We start from the raw sequence: 20,773 nt of genomic DNA, 5'->3' as shown, positions 1-20,773 counted from the left end.
AAATGACCCACATCTTTACCCATGCCTGTACGCAGTTACACTGCAGTGTGGTTTTGAAAAGTTGGATGGCCCAGGGGACAAAGGACCTCCTCAACCTGTCTTGACCATGACAGTTACAGAAGTCTGCCACTGAACATTCTCCTATTGAATGTGCTGTGTAGTGGGGGTGGTGGTCATTGTGAATGATTGACAGCCTCCTACTCATGGCCCGTTTCTCTGCAGTTGTTGTGAGTGACTCCAGCTCAATGCCAACAACAGAGCCAGCTTTCCTTACCAGCCTGTTCAGTCGCCCAGCGTCCCTCTTCTTCTGAATCCCCAGCACACCACAGCATAAAAGAGGACACTGGCAAGGACTGACTGGTCAAACATGCAGAGGAGCTTACTGCAGACAACGAATGACCGCAGCCTCCTCAGGAAGTAAAGCCGACTCTGCCCTTTCCGACACAGCGCATCTGTGTTGACCAGTCCAGTCCAGCGCACGACCAGTCCAGTTTATTGTCCATATGTATCCCCAGTCTTAAAGGCCTATGTGCTGTCCACTTCCACATTGACCCCTTCAATGGAGACCGGCAGCATAGGCCTATGTGGCTTAGATCTCCTGAAATCCACCACCATCTCCTGAAGTGGAAGAATTTGAAAGATAGCCCATAGCCTATAATTTATCACAGCGCACTGCACGGAATGAGGCAAGAATATAGAAAATCCCTGGAGATTAAGTCGACTGTAAAGCCGCTGTTTTAACCAAACCAGAGCCTTCATAACTGGATTTCAAACATCAAAGTGGTGATACAGTCAACCACAGGGGGGCGGTAATGCGCCGCTGTAGGCTAACGACGGATCTTCAAGCAAATAGGGTTCTAGCTCTCATGAAGCTAGTTGTTGCCATCGCTGTGTGTTAGCCACGGGTTTTATACGGGTAAATATATCTTCTAATATTAGTTTTGTGGATGTATGACTTCAGGTGATGAATCGTGTAATTGTGCTTCAATTCAAAAATCCGTCTTATTTTAGATTGTAATAGCTAACGTTAACTATGTTGTATTTCTACTTAGCTAGCAGTTACAATGTTGCAATGCCCGTGGAACGTTAGTCATTGTTGTATGGTTGTAATAGCTTGCTAGCATAATACAACACAAACTTGAATGGTTAGAGCAAAGTTGTGCATTGCTGGCTTCCGTCTTACACACCAGCTAAAAAGTCGATGTTAAACGTTGGCACAGAACACTGAGAATCGTCTTGAAAATGAATTATCCGGTTATTAGCTTTCTGCGAAGTTATGACATTTGATAGTATTGTTGTGCTATAACTGTGCTAGCATCATCATGAGTTAGCAGTTAGGACTTTGGAGAGTCAGAGTGAATGTTACCCTGCTGTCTGAATAGAATGCTAACGAGACCATTTCTTCCATGTTTATAATTATTTTTTCAACATGTATTTGCTTGTGTCTTGGTTTGTTGATGTATGCTGCGAATTAAGAATAGGTTGCTGGTTAGCTTTTGTTCTAAAATATAGGTCAGTAGCGCATAAGCGGCCTTTCTATAGCATCGGTTATTGATCTGTATTTTAAGCACCTCACATGATGCCACAACGTATTTATTAGATAAATAAAATTGACTTTTTTCTTATGCAATAGGTTACAAACGCGAATCGCCAGTGTAGGCTATGACACTAACAAAGCAGAGACTCTGAGTTGTAACCTGATGTCTGCAGTCGGCTTGTGTGTTTGTTTTGACACTACAGCGATTGCACGTGTGCAGGCTGTACGCGCAATCTTTTGCTGTTATTGTTGAATAGGCACGTACAATAAAGTTCATCAAGTGATGTATCACCTCGCATACCTGGCAGGTATTGTTACAATGGGATCCAAAAGACGACGAGCCACCTCTCCCTCCAGCAGCATAAGTGGAGGAGACTTTGATGAGTCCACTTCCTCCACCCCAGGCAGTGCATATAAGAGGAGAAGAGCCTCCAGTGGCCCGGGTATTGATCAGGTTGGTTGCTTACAGACTAACAGCATGATATTGTAAGCTCTTGAAAGTTGGCCTAGAGTTTTAAAAAAAGATACCTCGATTCGAAACAGTAAGTTGCTAAGTGTCTAATTTGTGTTTGTCTGTCCTAGATGTCAGTGTGCCAGGAGTTGTACAGCACTGTTAGAGATCATAAGGATGAGCAGGGCCGATTGCTGTGTGAACCTTTCATTCGTGCCCCAAAGAGAAGGTATGATGGTCTCGCTTAGTCATACTCCATTCAATACTTGACAAAGTCTTTTGCTCTGATTGTAAACTAAAAATATTGTCTGTGATCCACTCCAGGAACCAGCCTGACTATTACGAGGTGGTGTCCCAGCCCATAGATCTGACTAAGATCCAGCAGAAGATCAGGACTGAAGAGTACCAGGATGTGGACCAGCTCACGGCAGACTTCCAGCTCATGATTAGCAATGCAAAGACCTACTACACGGTAGTGACGACTAAACCTTTTTGTAACAGTTTGTTGTGAGGGTCAGTTGTGATGAGGGTCAGGGTGCTCTTTATATGGGCTAGTAATAGTAGCAACTGCATCCCTTTTGATGGGTCAGCTAGTAAGTATACCCATGACCAAACGTTTGTAACTATCTGCTGTATACAGTTAGTTAGATAGATAGATAGATAGATAGATAGATAGATAGATACTTTATTGATCCCCAAGGGGAAATTCAAGGTCTCAGTAGCATACAGACATCACACACAACATGCACTTACAGCAGAAATGGTAAATATAAGTATAAACCTATAACAAAACTCCACTGTACAATAGAGACAGTAGAAGATAAGAAAACTAACATTACATTAATACACAGGATTAGATGTTAAAATCCCTTGTGCCAAAATCCAAGGTAAAAACACATTCAGAAGCCCCTGCTCAAGTTTAACTTTAAAAAGCACACTACCCTCAAATCCGCCAACAAATGGTCACAAACACAATACAAATGGCCCATCCAACAGCAGTATATAGTATGCGGCATGTCATTGAGGTTATCAAGTGGGCACCCTCATTCACCGATGTTTCGTTAAGTTAGGCCCAGAGACAGTAGAAGATAAGAAAACGAACACAACTAAATACTAAATATACTATATAAATTAAATTAAAAGAATCCACAGTGTGCTTGAGGGTGATCAAGCATGAGACACTTGCAGTGACAGGGCCGGGACTGGCCTGTAGTTCTGTGTGCATGGAAAGGTGCTCAAGAGAGTGAGTGTCATGGTGAAGGTGCAAAAAGTAGTCCAACAGTGCAAGAGTAAGGTCTAGAGACCAGCATAAATAATATAGACAAATAAGAGAGTAAAGTATAATGTAGACAAGGTAATATAAAAAACTATGTCAGTGCAAGAATAAGTTGAGGTAATAGGGTTACAGCCAGTCAGTATTGTAGCAGAAACCATGGGTCGTGTGTGCTAATATAGCATGAAAAACAGTGTAGCAGTAAACATTAGTAAAAACATTAGGCTGTGGACAGTAGTAAAACAGTAGTGGGCAGTCAGTACTCAAACGTGGAGAGGCAGACAGACTATGCAGAGAAGTCTATCTTTCCTCTTCCCTTTAGTGAAGCATTGAACAGTTCAATGGCCCTGGGGACAAATGACTTCCTCAGCCTTTCAGTTGTGCATGGCAGTGAGCGAAGTCTCCAGCTGATCAAGCTCTTTTGCTTTTTAATAGTGCTGTGGAGTGGATGACATTCATTGTCCAAGATGTTGATCAGTTTGCTCAGGGTCCTTTTATCTGATATTGAAGTGATGCACTCCAGTTCGGCTCCCACGACAGAGCCAGCTTTCCTTACTAGCCTGTCAAGTCGCCCAGCATCCTTCTTCTTCTTCTTGATGTGATAATTCATAGTATGACTAAACTTTTGTAACAGTTGTGGTGGTTTACCAACTAACTAGCAACTGCATGCTTTTGAATTTCTGCCTGTAAGCAAACCATGACTAAACTTTTGTAACAGTTGTGGTGGTTTACCAACTAAGTTAGCAGTTGCATTCCTTTTGAATTTCAGCCATTAAGTATACCCATGACTAAACTTTTGTAACAGTTGTGGTGGTTTACCAACTAAGTTAGCAGTTGCATCCCATTCCCTTGTGACATTCAGCGCGAGAGTACAGAGTACAGTGCAGCCTGCAGGCTCTGGGAGCTCTACCTGAGCACGAGGAGCGATCTGCTGGGCGAGCAGGACGATGGTGACGGTGACGAGGACGAGGACGCGGACGACACACCAGAGAACCCAGGGACCTCTGCAGAGGATGAGGTAAGCAAGTATAGATTCAGGCATTGTTTTTAGACAAAATGTCTTGATAAACTTTGGATAATATTCCCTTCATTAGTAAAGATATGGGTGCAAATCAGTTTTCTTGTAAGTCAAGTGGGGAGACAAAAAGAGGTTTGAACTCCTCTTTTGCTGCATGTTTGAGAAATGGTTAAAGGAGAGTTTTTGGGTGTGATGATTCTGTGATACTGGTAGGAAGTGGTAAGTTGTTCTATGGCCAAAAAAGGGGGCTTTTGTGTATGTTATCAACTTGGCTATCCCTCAAAGAAACCACAGGGTGTTTTTGAGATGTGTCTGTGGTTAGGTTTGTTCTATTTAGTGTGTTGTGATGTGGTGTGCTTTACTATGTGTGGGCGATTATTCATAAGCTTTCTGTGTAATCAGCATGTCCTTTTGACCTGTTGCTAGACTCCAGCTGGCAGTCTGAAGGAGGTTCTGGAGCAGCTGCTGGAAGCCATCGTCTCATACACCGACCCCTCAGGACGCGTCATCAGTGAACTCTTCCAGAAACTGCCTTCCAAATTGGTGGGGCATCTCACAGTCTGCAATGGGAGCATTTATTCATTAACGTTAATGAGCTGGTCCCAGACAGAAATATAGTCCTAAAATATTTGTTCAAACAGCTTTGCTCACCTCTCAAACCTTTGAAGATTTGTTAATATAAGACAGGGTTTTTTTGTTTTATGTTTTACTTTCTTAATTAAATTCTCACACAACCATAACATAGAACTAGTTGGATTAACAATGTATGAGGTGGGTTGATTTGACATTTAGTACTTGTGCCATATTGTCATGCCAACACATTTTTTCCCCCAGCAATATCCAGACTACTATGCCGTAATCAAGGAACCAATCGACTTGCGTTCCATTGCTCAGAAGATACAGGTAGGTAAAGATATACTATGATAAGGTTGTAACATATTGGATATATCAGATAACTTCCTCATTATCTTATTATTTCAACACATCTAAAATTTGATATTGGCCAAAATGATCAAGATTGAATGGTTAAGATTGTTTTTATCTTATCCTGATAACTGTGCCTAGTCACCCTGGTAGTTATGCATGTTATATCTGTTTTCTAGCTGGGATACTACAAAAGTGTCAACGCCATGTCAAAGGACATTGATCTTTTGACAAAAAATGCCAAAACTTACAATGAACCAGGGTCCCAAGTTTTCAAGGTAAGTGTTTCTCTCAAGCCAAAACTGGTGAAAATGGACACCATACCATTTCTTTTGAAGTTGACTAAAAATTATGTATCAATCTTTTTGCACAAGGATGCAAATGCCATCAAGAAAATCTTCATTCAAAGAAAGACTGAACTTGAGCAAGCAGAGCCCACAAAAACCAGTCTTCGCATAAGGTAACTCTTCATAGCATTCAGCTGTTCATAGCATTCATAAAGTAACTCCACATACTAGCATTCGGCTGTTCATAGCATTCATAAAGTAACTCTTCATAGCATTCAGTTGTTCAAAGCATTCATAAAGTAACTACATACTAGCATTCAGCTGTTCATAGCATTCATAAGGTAACTCTTCATAGCATTCAGCTGTTCATAGCATTCATAAAGTAAACATTTCGTAGCATTCAGCTGTTTGCTGGAGAAGCATTTTTCTGTAGTGGCTGCTCTCTTGTCTGTGTGCATTAAATGTGAAAGACTGGACTGTCACAGAACAAAAATAGAATACAAATACTATCCTCAAGAATTAGCATGTTAATTTCCATGCTCATGTAAATTATGTATCATTTAAGCCCTCAAATGGCTTCTCTGAATGTAATAAAAGAAAGAGCTGATTACAGGTATTTACAGTACGTTTTAATACTGTGATTTAAGTTGTGTGTGTGTGTGTGCTCTCTCAGGAACCGCAGATCAGCTCAGGGAGATCGTCTGTCGGCCATCACACTCAGTCTGCAGGGCGGCTCAGAGAGCGACGAGGACTCCATGCTTGCAGGTATCATTACAGAGAAGCTCATAATGATGTCTTTCTATGATGTCATAGAATATCTCTATGTCCATATCTACCTTGTTGAAGAAATTGTGTATATTGTGTAGATCTTAGTGTGGTTTGTGCAGTTGAGCTTCCTTTTCTAATGCTGTCTGCTCTGCGCTTTGCTGCACTGCAGGATCTGTGCGCTACGATGCCAGTGAGGCGGAGGCTGAGAGCGGGCACTCGCGCATGTCCTCAGGTGACCCAGTCTTCCTGCTGTACCAGGTGATCCGTGGTGCCCGCAACACTCAGGGGCAGCTCCTGGCCGAGCCCTTCCTGCAGCTGCCCTCCCGAAGGGAGTACCCTGACTACTACCAGCAGATCAAGCAGCCCATCTCCCTGCAGCAGATCAGGTGGGCACCTCAGAGACCCCAGATGTTAGGGCTGTAACGGTAAACTAAAGTCACGATTCAGTATGTACCTTGGTGCAGAAGTCACGGTTCGGTTAATTTTGAGTACACATCAGTGTTATCAGTCCCATACATTGACTTATTTGTGGTGGCGCACCACAATATCAACACTGACCACCACACAATGATTTTCCATGTTGTACTATTTAAATTGGATGGAATTAGTTTATAGTAGAGCTATGTGCACCTTTGCACAGCCTCTCCTTGTTTCTCAACAACCTACATGCACGTTTAAAGAAAACATTAACAATCTTGCAGTTGTTGGCATAAAAGTCGACTGGCTAAATTGTGCATAAATCTGCATCATAACCACGCTGCTCTAATTTGTTAAAAACTGTTGCATTCAAGTTAATTCTGCAAACCTACCACCACAAATAGAATTCAATTCTGTGGGAAACACTGCATCTGTACTGAGCCCAACATCCTGTGCCTAAACAGTTTGGTACGAATATGTACCTTTACACCCCTGCTAGAAGTTGTGTTCAACAAGCATTTTAGTTTTATATGAGATCAGACAATGTAGAAGTAGGGGAGAGTTGTTTTGGATCCCATTGTTTTTTGTTCCAATTTCAACTAAATATTCTGTTTTGTTTTATTTCAACTAAATATTCTGATACTTTACTTTTGTTTAGAAAGATTCCTGCTAGTAGTATATGTAGTAGTATAAAAGCTAAGTATGCATCTTGTGTCGGACCACAGGGAGAAGATGAAGAATGGGGAATATGAGGGTGTGGACCAGATGGACGTGGACCTCAACCTGATGTTTGAAAACGCCAAGCGCTACAACGTGCCCAACTCTAACATCTACAAACGTGCCCACAGGCTACAGCAGATCCTCCAGGTGAGCCGTCCTTTCATCTCCATCTCTATCTCCGCACAAGTGACTGTTCTGATGTTATCTTCCTCTATCTGCATCTTTCATCTTGTGGAAATGGGGTCAGTGCAAAACTGTGGGGTAAAAGGAAAAGTGTCTCATGTTTGTTGTTTTTCTGCTGCGCGTGTCTCGTAGATGAAGAAGAGAGAAGTGCGTGATGAGGATGGAGACAGCATGCTCTCCACCCCACCGGACACTGGCAGTGCCAAGAGGAAAAGGTAGATCAGACATTAAAGGAGAATTCCGGTGTGATATTGACCTAAAGTGTATCGAAACATGATACCTAGTGTGAACGTATGTCTCATAGCCCATCTCGGCTTGTCCCCTGCACTCCAAAATCTGGCGCTAGTTAGCCGATGCTACCAACATCTTTTTCAATAGTGGTGCTTCGGCATCGGGCTAGCCATGCAAATAAATCACTGTTTTACACCCATTTACGAGGCTCAATGTATCTCCACACTTCATTGGTAGACTTCCGAGGGCCCTGACATTTAAAACGAGACATTGAGAACTTTGAAAAAGCACTGGTAGTTTACTTACAAGACGATTTATACAGACAGTATCTTCACGAAGTTTAGCGTTTGCAGCCATCTTGAATTTAGTCACGATAAGTCGAGCAACGAGTAAGAATGAACAGCTATGATAAGGGATCAGATTCCAAAAATAATTCAGTGGAAATGCATGGATTCCAGTTGCTGCTACTGGAAGAAACTGGAATCCATGCATTTCCACTGAATTATTTTTGGAATCTGATCCCTTATCATACCTGTTCATTCTTACTCATTGCTCGACTTATCGTGACTAAATTCAAGATGGCTGCAAACGTTAAACTTCGTGAAGATACTGTCTGTATAAATCGTCTTGTAAGTAAACTACCAGTGCTTTTTCAAAGTTCTCAATGTCTCGTTTTAAATGTCAGGGCCCTAGGAAGTCTACCAATGAAGTGGAGATACATTGAGCCTCGTAAATGGGTGTAAAACAGTGATTTATTTGCATGGCTAGCCCGATGCCGAAGCACCACTACTGAAAAAGTTGTTGGTAGCATCGGCTAACTAGCGCCAGATTTTGGAGTGCAGGGGACAAGTCGAGATGGGCTATGAGACATACGTTCACACTCGGTATCATGTTTCAATACACTTTAGGTCAATATCACACCGGAATTCTCCTTTAAGGCATTCCTCAGTCTGTATGAATATAGCCAACTAAGACTATGATTAGTGCAAACCATTAAACTATTGTTCACACAAGTTCCCTGAAGTAGAGTGTTTTGGACTTAAATTAAGAGTTACCACAGTAAACATACATTGCATTATAAACACATTCCGACGCTGTGGATCTGTAACAGTCATAAGAAGAACACCAAGAAGAACCGCCTGAAGGTTCTGTATGCAGCAGTGACTGAGGCTCGGGAGGCTGCCACCGGCCGGCGACTTTGTGACCTCTTCATGGTCAAGCCCTCCAAGAAGGACTACCCCGACTACTACAAGGTCATCCTGCAGCCCATGGACCTGCGCACCATCGAGCACAACATCCGTACCGAGCGCTACACCAGCGAAGACGCACTGATCGATGACATTAAGCTCATGTGCCGCAACGCCCGTCACTACAATGAAGAGGGCTCTCAGGTGGGTTGCAAGGTTATTTATTGGCCAAAAAGGATAGAAATGTGATGGAAACACATTCTTAGCCGTGTGTGTGTGTGTGTGTCTCTCTCTGTTGCTCTCTAATATTTTTCTATGTTACACAGATACATATGTGAATAAACACTGTTAACCAAAGCCCATAAGGGCTTATTTAGCAGTGCACTCTAAAAGTGAGGAATGTGTTGACTTGAAGCAGTGATGACTTATTAGTTCTGTTTGTTTGTTTGTTTACAGGTGTATAATGATGCGGACGTTCTGGAGAAGATTGTGAAGGACAAGAAGAAGGAGCTGGGCCCAGTGCCAGAAGAGGATGACATGGGTTCTCCTAAACTGAAATTACGTAAGTGTGCACTAGCAAATATATGAGGGTTCTTGGGCTTATGTGGGTCTTCATGCGTGCCATTAGCAGAGCTTCAAGTTCTCGGGCACTATGCCAGACATTAGGCGTGGGCCATATTATTACATGTAACAGTTTTGAATATTTCTGATTCTAAGTCACAGAATTGTTGTTGATTTAAGCTTTGCATTAATCTGTTAGCAAATACATCAGTATTTGTAGGTTTTCATGGGCTTTTTGTGTCATTGGCATAAGACATATCTCAGTGTTTAATAGGTTTATATTGCCTTTCTGTCATCAGCCTATTAAGAATGACCTGTTTATTAGGTTTACATTGGCCTTTGTGTCAATAGCCTACTAAGATACACTTCAGTGTTTAATAGATACTACAGTGTTTAATAGATTTATATTGTCTTTGTGTCATTAGCCTACTAGGATACACTTCAGTGTTTAATAGGTTTATATTGTCTTTGTGTCAATAGCCTACTAAGATGCACTTCAGCGTTTATAATAGTTTATATGGGCCTTTGTGTCATTGTGCCTGTACTTAGCCGGTAGCTGCTGCTGCCCTAACCTTCTGCACCTCATGTCTTTCCAGGCCGGAGTGCAGGAGGAGTGTCTCCTAAGAAGGCGCGCTCCCACACCACCCCCCTGCAGCACCGCCTGTCCGAGTTGTACGAGGCCGTACGTGGCTACACGGACGCCCGTGGCCGGCGCCTCAGCACAGTCTTCCTGCGTTTGCCGTCGCGTGCCGAGCTGCCCGACTACTACGCTGCCATCAAGCGTCCCGTGGACATGGAGCGCATCCGCTCGCACATCGCCGCTGGCCGCTACCAGGACGTGGACGCCCTGGCCGAGGACTTTGCCCTCATGTTCCACAACGCCTGCACCTACAACGAGCCCGAGTCTCTCATCTACCGCGACGCGCTCCTGCTACACCGCGAGCTGCTGGAGACCCGCCGGCGCCTGGAGGAGGAGGACGAGGCAGACGACGAAGGCCAAGGGAGAGGCACCGGCTCTGCGGGAGCTGGCGCAGCCCCTCTGGTGCGCGAGCTCCTCCGGAACCTGTTTGTGTCTGTCATGGGTCACCAGGACGACGAGGGGCGTTGCTACAGCGACTCACTGGCAGAGGTGCCCGCCGTGGACCCGTCAAGGCCAGAGGAGCCGCCCCTCAGCTTGGAGTTGGTGCGTGCCAACGTGGAGCGCGGGCGCTACCGCCGTCTGGACGTCTTCCAGGAACACGTGTTTGAGGTGCTGGAGAGGGCTCGTCGCCTCAACAGGTTAGTCCCAGCTTCTCTAAGGTTGTCATGTTTGCCTTCCCTTGCAGTGGTTATTTTTTTAACCTTGAAGCTATTTTCCCTTTTTAAGGTCCAAATTTGTACTAGGGACAAAAATAATCAAAATGGGCCTGTTATTGTGTTATAATGTATAATAGATCGATTTCAGTGATTTGAAGATTATGGCGTGCTCTTAATCCACAGGAAAAATTCTTGGTTCTTGGTTCAAGTTAACAAACTGTCAATAAAGAGAGAAAGGGCACTCCTTTTCTCCAAGGCACTCCTTAATTAAAATGTCTTTAATCACAATGACGTGTCCTAAATGGACCAATTAAAAAAGCCCACGCGTAGCGGCATAAGGCCTTCTTCAGGGCATAGTTGATAGATTGATAGATAGATTTCAATCTTTTTCCCCCATTGAGTCACTTAGTCATCTATAACTGTGACTTGCTGTGGAGAGCACACTATGCCTGAGCACTGATGTCCAGTGTCTGATGTCCTTCAGAACCGACTCGGAGATCTTTGAGGACTCTGTGGAGCTGCAGCACTTCTTTGTGAAGATCCGTGATGAGCTGTGCAAGAATGGAGAGATCCTGATGTCTCCGGCCCTCAGTTACACCTCCAAACACCTAAACGCCGACGTGGACCAGGAGAAGAGGGAGAAACTGCCCAAAGAGATCGAGGAGGATCGACTCAAGAAGGAGGAGGAGAGTAAAGGTGAGGATGTCCAAGCATATCATTAGTATTGGTGCACTGAAGCAATTGCGACAGAGAGCCTTGAAGCAGAGTCAGGCTAATTGTGATTGTCTTTCATCGGTTCATTGTCTGGCTCTTGTTTAAAAGCTGATTCACTAATGAACAGAATTTTTTTTTGTCAGTTTCCGATACACCTTGTCACTAAATGGGCACCCAGTGCATTGAAAATGAACGACAAGGGGAATAAGTACCAATTCCTCCGTGTCTTGCTTTACGTTGGCAGAAGCAGAGAAGGTGGAAGACCCCGCTGGCCCCCGGAGCTCCTACAGCCAGGACTGCAGCTTTGACAACAGCACGTACAGCGTGGGCGACTACGTCTACGTGCAGCCGGCCGAGGCCAACCTGCAGCCCCACATCGTCTGCATCGAGAAGCTGTGGCAGGATGAATCAGGTGAGCGTTCTTTTTTTTTCCCCTCCCCCTTTTCTCTGCTTCCATTTCTTCTGCCCTATCTTAAAACACCAAGTCCGATTTTCCGGACGAAATAGTTGCACGAAATTACGCAGCCTATTAAACACATGCATTCGTATTTGTCAGTACACACCGAGGACGACATTCGTTGCAATTAAAAAAAAAATCGCAACGGTCTCATTTCATGCGAAATTTTGCATGCGAAAAGGAGCTGTTGACCAATCAAATAATGATTTTGCAGGGTTCCATTGATGTCACAATAGAATGACGAGCAGAAAAAAAAGCTGATAGATTGGGTGATCCTGCTGCTCACGATGACTAGTCTCCTTAATAGGCCTATATGCCAAAGTTACCATTACAGTAGACTCTCTCAGGTGTTCAAGAGTACTCCTGACAAACTCCTTACGTAGTGCGAACTCCTTACAGACAGCTTTCCCCACTTCTTACCACCGTCCCATTTTATACTCAACCAAAAAGAATGAAATCTCACTACAGCAGTGAACACAGAGCTTCTCACTGCACATATTTGCATGAAAAACTACAACATGCATTCATGGAAATGGAAGTTTTAAGAATAGGTCATGATAGGCTATGCTGCTGACAACAGCATTATGTCCAGGGTTACCACTATCGTAATTTTGCCTCACATTTCCTGGTGCGTTAACTTTGCTTTAGCTTCATAACTGAAGTCATACAAGCTGATCAATTTTAACCACTTGTTGCAGCAGTGTGATTTTATCCCATGCTCATTTCTACAGGCTGTCTCTGTGCCTCCACTCCTTAGCAGATACATTTTGAGCTTATGCATGCGTGTGAAATGGTTTCGTGAGATGTAGCCTACATGATATAGGCTATGGCCGTACCCTACAACTTGTTAGGCTACACCAGTCCGCCCAAATGGCATACCTCGAGTCCAATATGCGGGCAAGTACCCCTGGCTGCAGCTTGCAGATCGGGGCTGGGCTCAATGTGGGGCAGAGTGCAACGTTGAGCTCAGCCCAAAATCAGCTTGTCATTCCCTGCTGCTCTCTGTGTCTGTCTATTTACCCGGACTCGGGAGTTCAAATTTTTCTCAAGGAAGAAGGCTTAACTCTATAAAAGCGTTTCCTCCTTGAACTAGGCTACTGCCCACGTTAATCATGTCCCTTCCCGCCTAGCGTTATAGAATCTGGTTGCGTGTGTGTTGTGTAGTGGGGTGGGTGTATGGGTGCACTAATGAGCCCAACCAACTTATGTGTGTTCCGTCAGTGGTTCGACTGCACAATTATCACAATAGCACAAGTAGAATAGACAAGGGATAAGAAAGGATGGTCGTATAAGGTTCAATTTCCCCAGCACCTCTCAAGCCAATGCACGGTTCCATGAATGATCAAGGCTATAATCTGTTTCAAATCTTGATGATTTTATGAGTTCTCCCTGCTTACTGAAAGTCGCTGTGTGAACCTGCGTGACGTGAGCGTGAAATAGAATGCGAAATATTAAAATAATCGCATCAGACTTGGTGTGTACACTTTGAGTGCGAAAATTTCACACACAAATTTTTCACATTTTCGCACTGTTATCCCCTGGTATCCCCTAAACCAGTCCAGTCCCATTGGTCAGACACATCCATTCCTTTAAACTCTCTCCTCTGTTCTCCTCTCTGCTCTTCACCTCTCCTCTCCTCTTCTCCTGTTTTTACTTTTGTCAAGAACACCACAGTGACTCTCAGCTCCTTGGACTCAACCTTTCGAACTTCTCTCTGCCATTCTACGTCTCTGCCATTCTACTGCGTTGTGTTTGTTTATTTTCCCCATTTCATCCTAATGTTCCATCTCTCACTACGTGCCATAGGAGAGAAGTGGCTGTATGGCTGCTGGTTTTACAGGCCCGGCGAGACGTTCCACCTGGCCACGCGCAAGTTCGTGGAGAAGGAGGTGTTCAAGAGTGACTACTACAACCGCCTCCCTGTCAGCAAAATCATGGGCAAGTGCATGGTGATGTTTGTGAAGGTAAAGTAGCTCTCTCTCGCATTTTATTCACCTTAAAGGAGAATTCTGGCATTTTTTCCACATAGACCTCTATTTCTTGAGGAGTACTGTTGGTATGAAAAAACCCTGGAAACAATGGGTTCTGCCTAGCTCGAGTTGCTGCAACCAACAGCTAGAGTTGCCAGGCAGCTACAGTGCTACACTCAGTGCATGTTCATGAGCCCTCATGTTCCCCCCCAGATTGCTGGAATTCTCCTTTAACAGAATGACGGAAGGGATGACTAACAGTGGTTTAGAGGCAGTGAATTAACCCGTGTGTTCTTTCTGTTCAGGATTATTTCAAGCTTCAGCCCGAAGGCTTCAGGCCGGAAGATGTCTTTGTCTGTGAGTCGCGCTACACCACCAAGACCAAATCCTTCAAGAAGATAAAGATGTGGACCATGCCGGCTAGCTCGGTGAGGATGGTGCCACGTGACGTGCCATTGCCTGTGGTCCGTGTGGCCTCCATGTTCGTAAGCGCTTCAAAGCGGGACCAGGAGAAGCTGATGGAAACAGTAGAGAATGGCGTCGGTGGTTTCATTGAGAAGGTCAGTGTGACGTCCACATCAATGAATCGACATCATTGTTCTATTATAAAGCAACTTCACCATGGGGGGCACTGTGGCGCAAATGGTTACAGCTTCTGTACCACCTTGGGTCTGAGTCCGAGCCAGGTCATTTCCTGGTCCACTCACTTCCTGTCATTCTTCACTGCCCTGTATCAGTAAAAAAGGCTAACAGCCCTAAAAAGTATACTTTTAAAAACAAGTTTATAACCATACTCATCTCTGTAGGAAAGAGAGGATGTTCCCGTGGAGATGCCCAATGGGGACCCAGGCTGCCAGTATTATGATCAGCTACATATCAACAACTTGTGGCTCAAGGTTGGAGATTGCGTCTTTGTTCGGTCTCATGGGTTGGTGCGACCCAAGGTCGGAAGGTTAGTTGGATGTTTTATTGGACCATGTGTTATCAGTATTCCAATTCCAGTTTCAATATACCAGTTATGTTACCACTAAATGTATTTTATGTTGAACAGTTAAGATATGATAAGCCTTATAGCCGCCAGTTTTATGCTGTGGTAAAGATTTTGTTTTGTCTGTTGGGTTGTCTGCTGACAGGATTGAGAAGATGTGGGTGCAAAATGGTGCAGCTTTCTTCTTTGGGCCAATCTTTATTTACCCTGAGGAGACAGAACATGAGCCCACCAAGATGTTCTACAAGAGGGAGGTGTTCCTGAGCCAGCTGGAAGAAACTTGCCCAATGGCCTGTATCTTGGGTAATGTTGAACATATTCCATGAGCATTTCAGCCATTCAACTTTGTTAGTTTCTTCTCTTGCTCTTTGTCACAGTCTAAAATGTTACCTTTAGACAAAGCCCCATTAGTTACCAGTAGTCTTGAACAATGTTAAACATCATTCTGTATTCTCGACAGGCAAGTGTGTGGTTTCGTCCTTCAAGGACTTCCTGTCGTGCCGGCCGACGGAGTACGCTGAGGAAGAGGTGCTGGTCTGTGAGAGCCGCTACATTGAGAGTGAGAAGCAGATGAAGAAGTTTAAGGGACTTAAGCGCTTTTCCCTCTCAGCCAAAGTAGTGGAGGACGAGGTCTACTACTTCAGGTACTTAGTACTTATATCTTTTCAAAACTATTGTGAAGCAACTTTCTACTCATTTTCTACTTCTAATTGTTTTTATGTTGCACTTCTAAACTTATTTTTAGTTAGTTTTAAGTGTGTTCTCCCTTTTTAACCTTCATCCCAACTCATAGTAGACATTTCATAATCTCCTGTCTTTGCTGACTATCTAGAAAGCCTATTGTTCCACAAAAAGAGCCGTCTCCACTTCTGAACAAAAAGATTGAGGAGTTGGAGGCAAAGTTTGCAGACATGGATGATGCTGATGAAGATTTGGATGACCTGGACGATGAGGAGGATGAGGAGGCCCCGGCGACCCCCTCCATGCCCCAGATGCACACATCCATGGCCAGCGACATAGACATGCCCTACACGCCACCACAGGTGCCCAGCTCCTCCAGTCTTTGAGGGACTCTGCACCACATGTAGAATAGATACACCATAGAGTTTACTCCTCTACTTAGTCGAGATGCACCATAGAGTTTACCCCTCTACTTAGACGAGATGCACCATAGAATTTACCCCTCTACTTGGAAGAGATACACCATAGAGTTTACCCCTCTACTTAGAAGAGATACACCATAGTGTTTTCTTTCACCAAAAACTCAAGGCAAACAGAAACCTGTTTTGCAAACGTTCGCCTATGTTTGCGAATTTGAACGCACCTCTGGTTTTAACCCTCTTTCAGGGCTTTCCCTTGGTTTTCACAGGGCTTAAATGCTCTCAACTATATTTTTATAACAGTGCATATGTATATGTACATGTATATAAATATATAATACCAGAGAAAGAGTGTGTCTGCCACTTTGACGGTTGATGTTGACCCTCTATCCTGAATCTGTCTCTTCTAGAGCACACAGATGTGTTCACAAAAGGATTGTACTCATGGTTTGTCTCTGTCTGTCTCTCTCTCTGTGTATCTCTCTCTCTGTCTCGTTTTCAGTCTACTCCAAAGATTAAGGGTCTGTCCAAAAAGGAGGGCGCTAAGAGGAAGATCAACATGAGCGGATACATTCTGTTCAGCAGCGAGATGCGTGCCGTTATCAAGGCCCGCCACCCGGACTTCTCCTTCGGCGAGCTTAGTCGCCTGGTCGGCACGGAGTGGAGGAACCTGGAGGCACCGAAGAAAGCCGAGTATGAAGGTGAGGCTGGTGCACAGTGTTCCCACGGGGCCTTGAATGCGTTTGTCAGAACCATATGAAACTAATTCAGAACAATCAATAAGGTGAATAATTTTATATACATACACATAAATAGACACAGGTGTTTAAAAGTTCTTGAATTTATGTATATTGTGTTAGGAAATGCAAGAGATTACATTGTCTCTACACTTATTCAAATTTTTCTCTGTGAGCAGGGTTCCCACCAGTCCTTTTAAGTCCTTGAAAGTTTATACATTTGAGAAATATGAATCAAAGCCTTTGAACATTTTCTAAAATAGACATGGGTCATTGAAAGCGCTTGAATTTTTATACTATTGTGTTTGAAAAGGCAGGAGTCTGTTTTGTCTGTTGTCCGTGAGCCTGATAGATTTTCATAATGAGAACTATTTTAACCTTTATCTTGGTCTGAAACCTGTCGGGTCCTTGAATTAGAGGGAAGTGGGCCTATAAAGTCCTTCAAAAGATCCTTGAATTTGGTATTTAAGAAAGTGTGGGAACCCTGTGTGAGCTTAGGTGAAGTCTGCTAGTTCTCATTAGAAAAAGTATCAAGTGTTACAGTAATTAACCATGATCAGAGTCTGAAACTGAGATGATGGGTCCTTGAATTTTGGCCAATTGAAAGGTCCTTGAAAAAAGGTGTGGATAAGGTTTTTCATAGGTAGAATCTACTGCTGCTACTGCTATGATGGTTTGAATCCTGTCCAGCTGTTTTCATTTGCGTCCCATCAGGCAAGGTGTTGAGGGAGCCAAACATCATCCACTAGTAGTTGCACTGTGGTAATATGACATAAAGTAATTGTGTGTGTCTCTTACAGAGCGGGCAGCCAAATTGGTGGAGCAGCAGGAGCGGGAGAGGGCAGCTCAGCAGCAGGCTTCCCCGAGAGAAGGTACCCCAGTGGGGCCTATGGGCATTGCGCCTTCCCCCACAGCTATGGGGATGCTAAACCAGGCCATGCCACCCATGTCAGGTAACTCCCTGTACCCTCAGAGACAGCGCCAGCGTTTTGGGCACCCTCCAACACCTCCCTGCAACCCCACCCCACCCCTTCATTCACTCTGTCTGACCTTTTGAGAAGTGTTCTTCTTAGGGAATGAATCTTAATAAGGAGTTTGCAAAGTATTATTAGAATATATTTTTTTGTCATTCCAAAACGCTGCATCTGCCTGCGTTATAGGACAGATTGCATGACTGCATCGCTATATTAACTCAAAAGTGTAAAAATATACATTTTGGTTTGTCTTCCTCTCCATGTTCAGTCTTCTTATCTTATCCATATACTCTGTTTAACGCATAATATGGCTCTTAGAAGGTAGCTACTGATAATGCTATGTTTCATAGTGCATGTCCTTCATAGTCATCTGCATGACCCTCAGTGCATGGATCTCTTGTCTTGTCTCTTCTTCCTCACCCAAGGCATGATGGGACCTTATGGCCCGCCCTTCATGCCAATGCAGGGCCCTCCTCATGAGGGCATGATGGGTATGGGTAGTGTGCCACCTCATCCCATGGGGGTGCCCATGTCGCTGTCCCACCAGCACCAGCTGCCACTGGGCATGCCTGGCTACCCTGGCATGCCACATCCGGGTAAGCAGCAAAGCTACCAGCCAGGTTCTCACAAATCACCCTCCACTCTGATGGCTTGTGCTCACCCTGGTCGCGTGGTCCAAACAGCTTGGCCTTGCCTCAGGGGACCAGCTGCTGCTTGGTGAGCTGCTTGGTGGTCTCTTGACCTGGTTAGGAGGAGTCTACTTGCCCAAATTAAAGATCTCTGCTGAAAAAAAGAGCTGATTTCTTCCTCACAAAACACCACATCCTTACTTAAAGGGAAGCACACTGCATGAATTTACTAATAATTATTACATATAATGTAAATGGGTCTATATATATGAACTACTAACTCACGTCCCCACATATAATCTGCAGAGTTCATCAACAGTTCTCTTGGACTGATGTCTTTGTGAAGCCAAAAACAGCAATTTCGAAATGTTATTGGTTTTCAATTTTCAATTGTGCCGTGTCCTCCTGGTTTGATCTGATTTGGTGTGGTTGGTTCAGGCATGATGGGACCAGGAGTAAACGGTATGGCCGCCAGTCCAGGCCCGGGTAGCCATTACGCCGTTCAGGTAAACCCAAACTTCTTTTTTAGCACATTTTTGCGTTCTCATGTTGATTCACGTGGTTTATAAAATACCAACTCCGCCTCAGAGGGATATATTAAATTAGTGGTGTTTGAAGCTGAAAGGTGCATTCATATTCGGCAAATGGAGGTGAACATTTTTCGCAATGGCCTTGTTGCTTGCCATCTTTGCTTACAGTTTAAAGCAAACAATTTGAAATGTTTTATTCACAACAAATGTTTACCTCTGTTTGCCAAATTGTATTAAACATAGCTTGTGTGTGTGTGTGTGTGTGTGTGTGTGTGTGTGTGTGTGTGTGTGTGTGTGTGTGTGTGTTGAACATGACTGACATGCGGATGGTACTTTGATTATTGCTCAGATGGGTGGCTACCCTGCGGGTCAGCAGCCTCCCCCTCCATACCCAGGCCAGGGCCAGATGGGGGTCCCTGCCCACCAGCAGCCCAGCACCCCCATGTTTGTGGCCCCGCCACCAAAGCCCCAGCGGCTCCTGCACTCCGAGGCCTACCTCAAGTACATCGAGGGCCTGCGGGCCGACTCATCCACCATCAGCAAATGGGACCAGACTCTCAAAAGTAAGCTGGTTCTCTGTTCTTCTCTTTTCTTTAACAGTGCGGAGCTGTGCCAAAGTGGCGGCATCCCAAACATATGTGGAACTAAGTGTCCAAGGGGACATTTCCAGATGCTACCCCCACTTCACTTCTCTCTCCTACTTGTTATCTGTCACTTTCAACTGTCCTATCTTCTTAAAGCTCTAAAATATACAAATAAAATAATCACACAGCCTGTGACAAGACGGTAACATCTGTGCGTTGTGCATAACAGGTGAAAGAAGAGATGCTCGCATGACCAAAGAACAGGAGAGCCGTCTGCCGTCCCATTGGCTGAAAAGCAAGGGAGCGCACACCACCATGGCTGATGCGCTGTGGCGACTCCGGGACCTGATGCTACGGGACACATTGAACATTCGACAAGCTTATAACCTGTAGTGCTATTGGAGTTAATGTGGCACACATGGGCTGGCCTCTTTCAAGCCAAAATATCTGACAAGTTTTGGTCCTATTTGTGAGTGGTAGTATGTTACTATTTGACAGGACAACAAGATATGTTGCAGCAATTGTGGTATTTGTAATGAAATGCATTTCTCCTCCCAAACCTTTGAGGAACTGTAGTTAGAGATATGACAGACGTATTTAAGTATGTACACAAGAATACACTGGAATAATGTTTACTGAGCACCTCTCTACACATTGCACAACTGTGCTGATCAAGCGGAGATCTACAGAGTGGATCATTCTGCCTCCGTAAAATCACAGAACATGCACACCTGTTGCTACTGATGAGAGGTTAGTAGTCGTAAGCGTCACAGTGTTTGTTTCTCAGCTCAGGTTATGGCATATTTAGTGATTAGAATCATGGTATTTATACACAGGAACTTTAGGAACAATAATATGGCTTTAAAACCACTCCACCTTAAGGGCCCACTGATGGAACTCACTAGTAGGGAATAATGGAAATGACCCCCCCAGGTATATTTTTTATTCTATGATTTTATATAAAAAATAAGCCTAGTTTTTTTTTTCTTCTCTGTTATATATTTTTGCATTATGTATGGTTGAAGCAAAACTGTGTGAAAATGTGCATTCAATTCTTGGCATTAAAAATGTTGTGAAGTTTTGTATCCTGTGCTGCTTGTCTTGTAAGAACTTTTTTGCAGAATGTCAAGAAATGAATGTAAACATAAATAACATCACTGGAATTTAATTACATCTTTTACATCTCACACCACAATTTGCATTATGTGGTGCATGCAGAACACTGTACCACAACTAC

The 20,773-nt window shown here is 44.1% G+C and overlaps 2 protein-coding genes across 4 annotated transcripts in view; one reads left to right on the top strand and one right to left on the bottom strand.

Moving 5' to 3' along the window:
* camk1a (calcium/calmodulin-dependent protein kinase Ia) overlaps window positions 1-456 on the bottom strand; it is a 35,820-nt gene extending 35,364 nt beyond the window's left edge. The window contains exon 1 of the mRNA XM_042089725.1: window positions 275-456. Coding sequence (XP_041945659.1) covers window positions 275-332 — 58 coding nt within the window. The 5' untranslated portion in view covers window positions 333-456. The remainder of the gene's footprint in view (window positions 1-274) is intronic.
* Window positions 457-780: 324 nt separating this feature from the next.
* pbrm1l (polybromo 1, like) lies at window positions 781-20,626 on the top strand. 3 transcript variants are annotated; one of them, XM_042089297.1, is made up of 30 exons: window positions 781-916; window positions 1,846-1,991; window positions 2,120-2,217; window positions 2,313-2,460; window positions 4,124-4,279; window positions 4,706-4,822; window positions 5,114-5,182; window positions 5,383-5,481; window positions 5,578-5,663; window positions 6,164-6,255; window positions 6,428-6,644; window positions 7,401-7,542; window positions 7,711-7,793; window positions 8,921-9,200; window positions 9,453-9,558; window positions 10,154-10,835; window positions 11,338-11,549; window positions 11,812-11,979; window positions 13,831-13,988; window positions 14,300-14,554; window positions 14,801-14,946; window positions 15,128-15,285; window positions 15,443-15,626; window positions 15,815-16,025; window positions 16,585-16,783; window positions 17,620-17,772; window positions 18,219-18,389; window positions 18,861-18,928; window positions 19,302-19,515; window positions 19,766-20,626. In XM_042089297.1, the coding sequence occupies exons 2-30, from the start codon at window positions 1,857-1,859 to the stop codon at window positions 19,927-19,929; spliced, it is 4,971 nt and encodes a 1,656-aa protein (XP_041945231.1). In that variant the 5' UTR covers window positions 781-916; window positions 1,846-1,856; the 3' UTR covers window positions 19,930-20,626. The 3 variants fall into 3 exon arrangements, with proteins under 3 accessions (XP_041945231.1, XP_041945233.1, XP_041945232.1); XM_042089299.1 differs by lacking the exon at window positions 18,219-18,389 and having other exon boundaries at window positions 17,620-17,691; XM_042089298.1 differs by lacking the exon at window positions 18,219-18,389.
* Window positions 20,627-20,773: the final 147 nt, after the last annotated feature.

The sequence above is a fragment of the Alosa sapidissima genome, chromosome 4 (assembly GCF_018492685.1).
Source record: "Alosa sapidissima isolate fAloSap1 chromosome 4, fAloSap1.pri, whole genome shotgun sequence".
In the NCBI taxonomy this organism is placed as follows: Eukaryota; Metazoa; Chordata; class Actinopteri; order Clupeiformes; family Clupeidae; genus Alosa; species Alosa sapidissima.
Note: the sequence above shows the minus strand (reverse complement) of the source record. Positions and strands in the feature narration are given on the sequence as shown.

Coding starts and splice junctions, on each gene's coding strand:
- pbrm1l (XM_042089297.1), top strand. CDS start 1,857: ATGGGATCCAAAAGACGACGAGCCACCTCTCCCTCCAGCAGCATAAGT. Junction 2,461..4,123: donor ATGCAAAGACCTACTACACG/GTAGTGACGACT, acceptor TGTGACATTCAG/CGCGAGAGTACAGAGTACAG. Junction 5,183..5,382: donor CCATTGCTCAGAAGATACAG/GTAGGTAAAGAT, acceptor TCTGTTTTCTAG/CTGGGATACTACAAAAGTGT.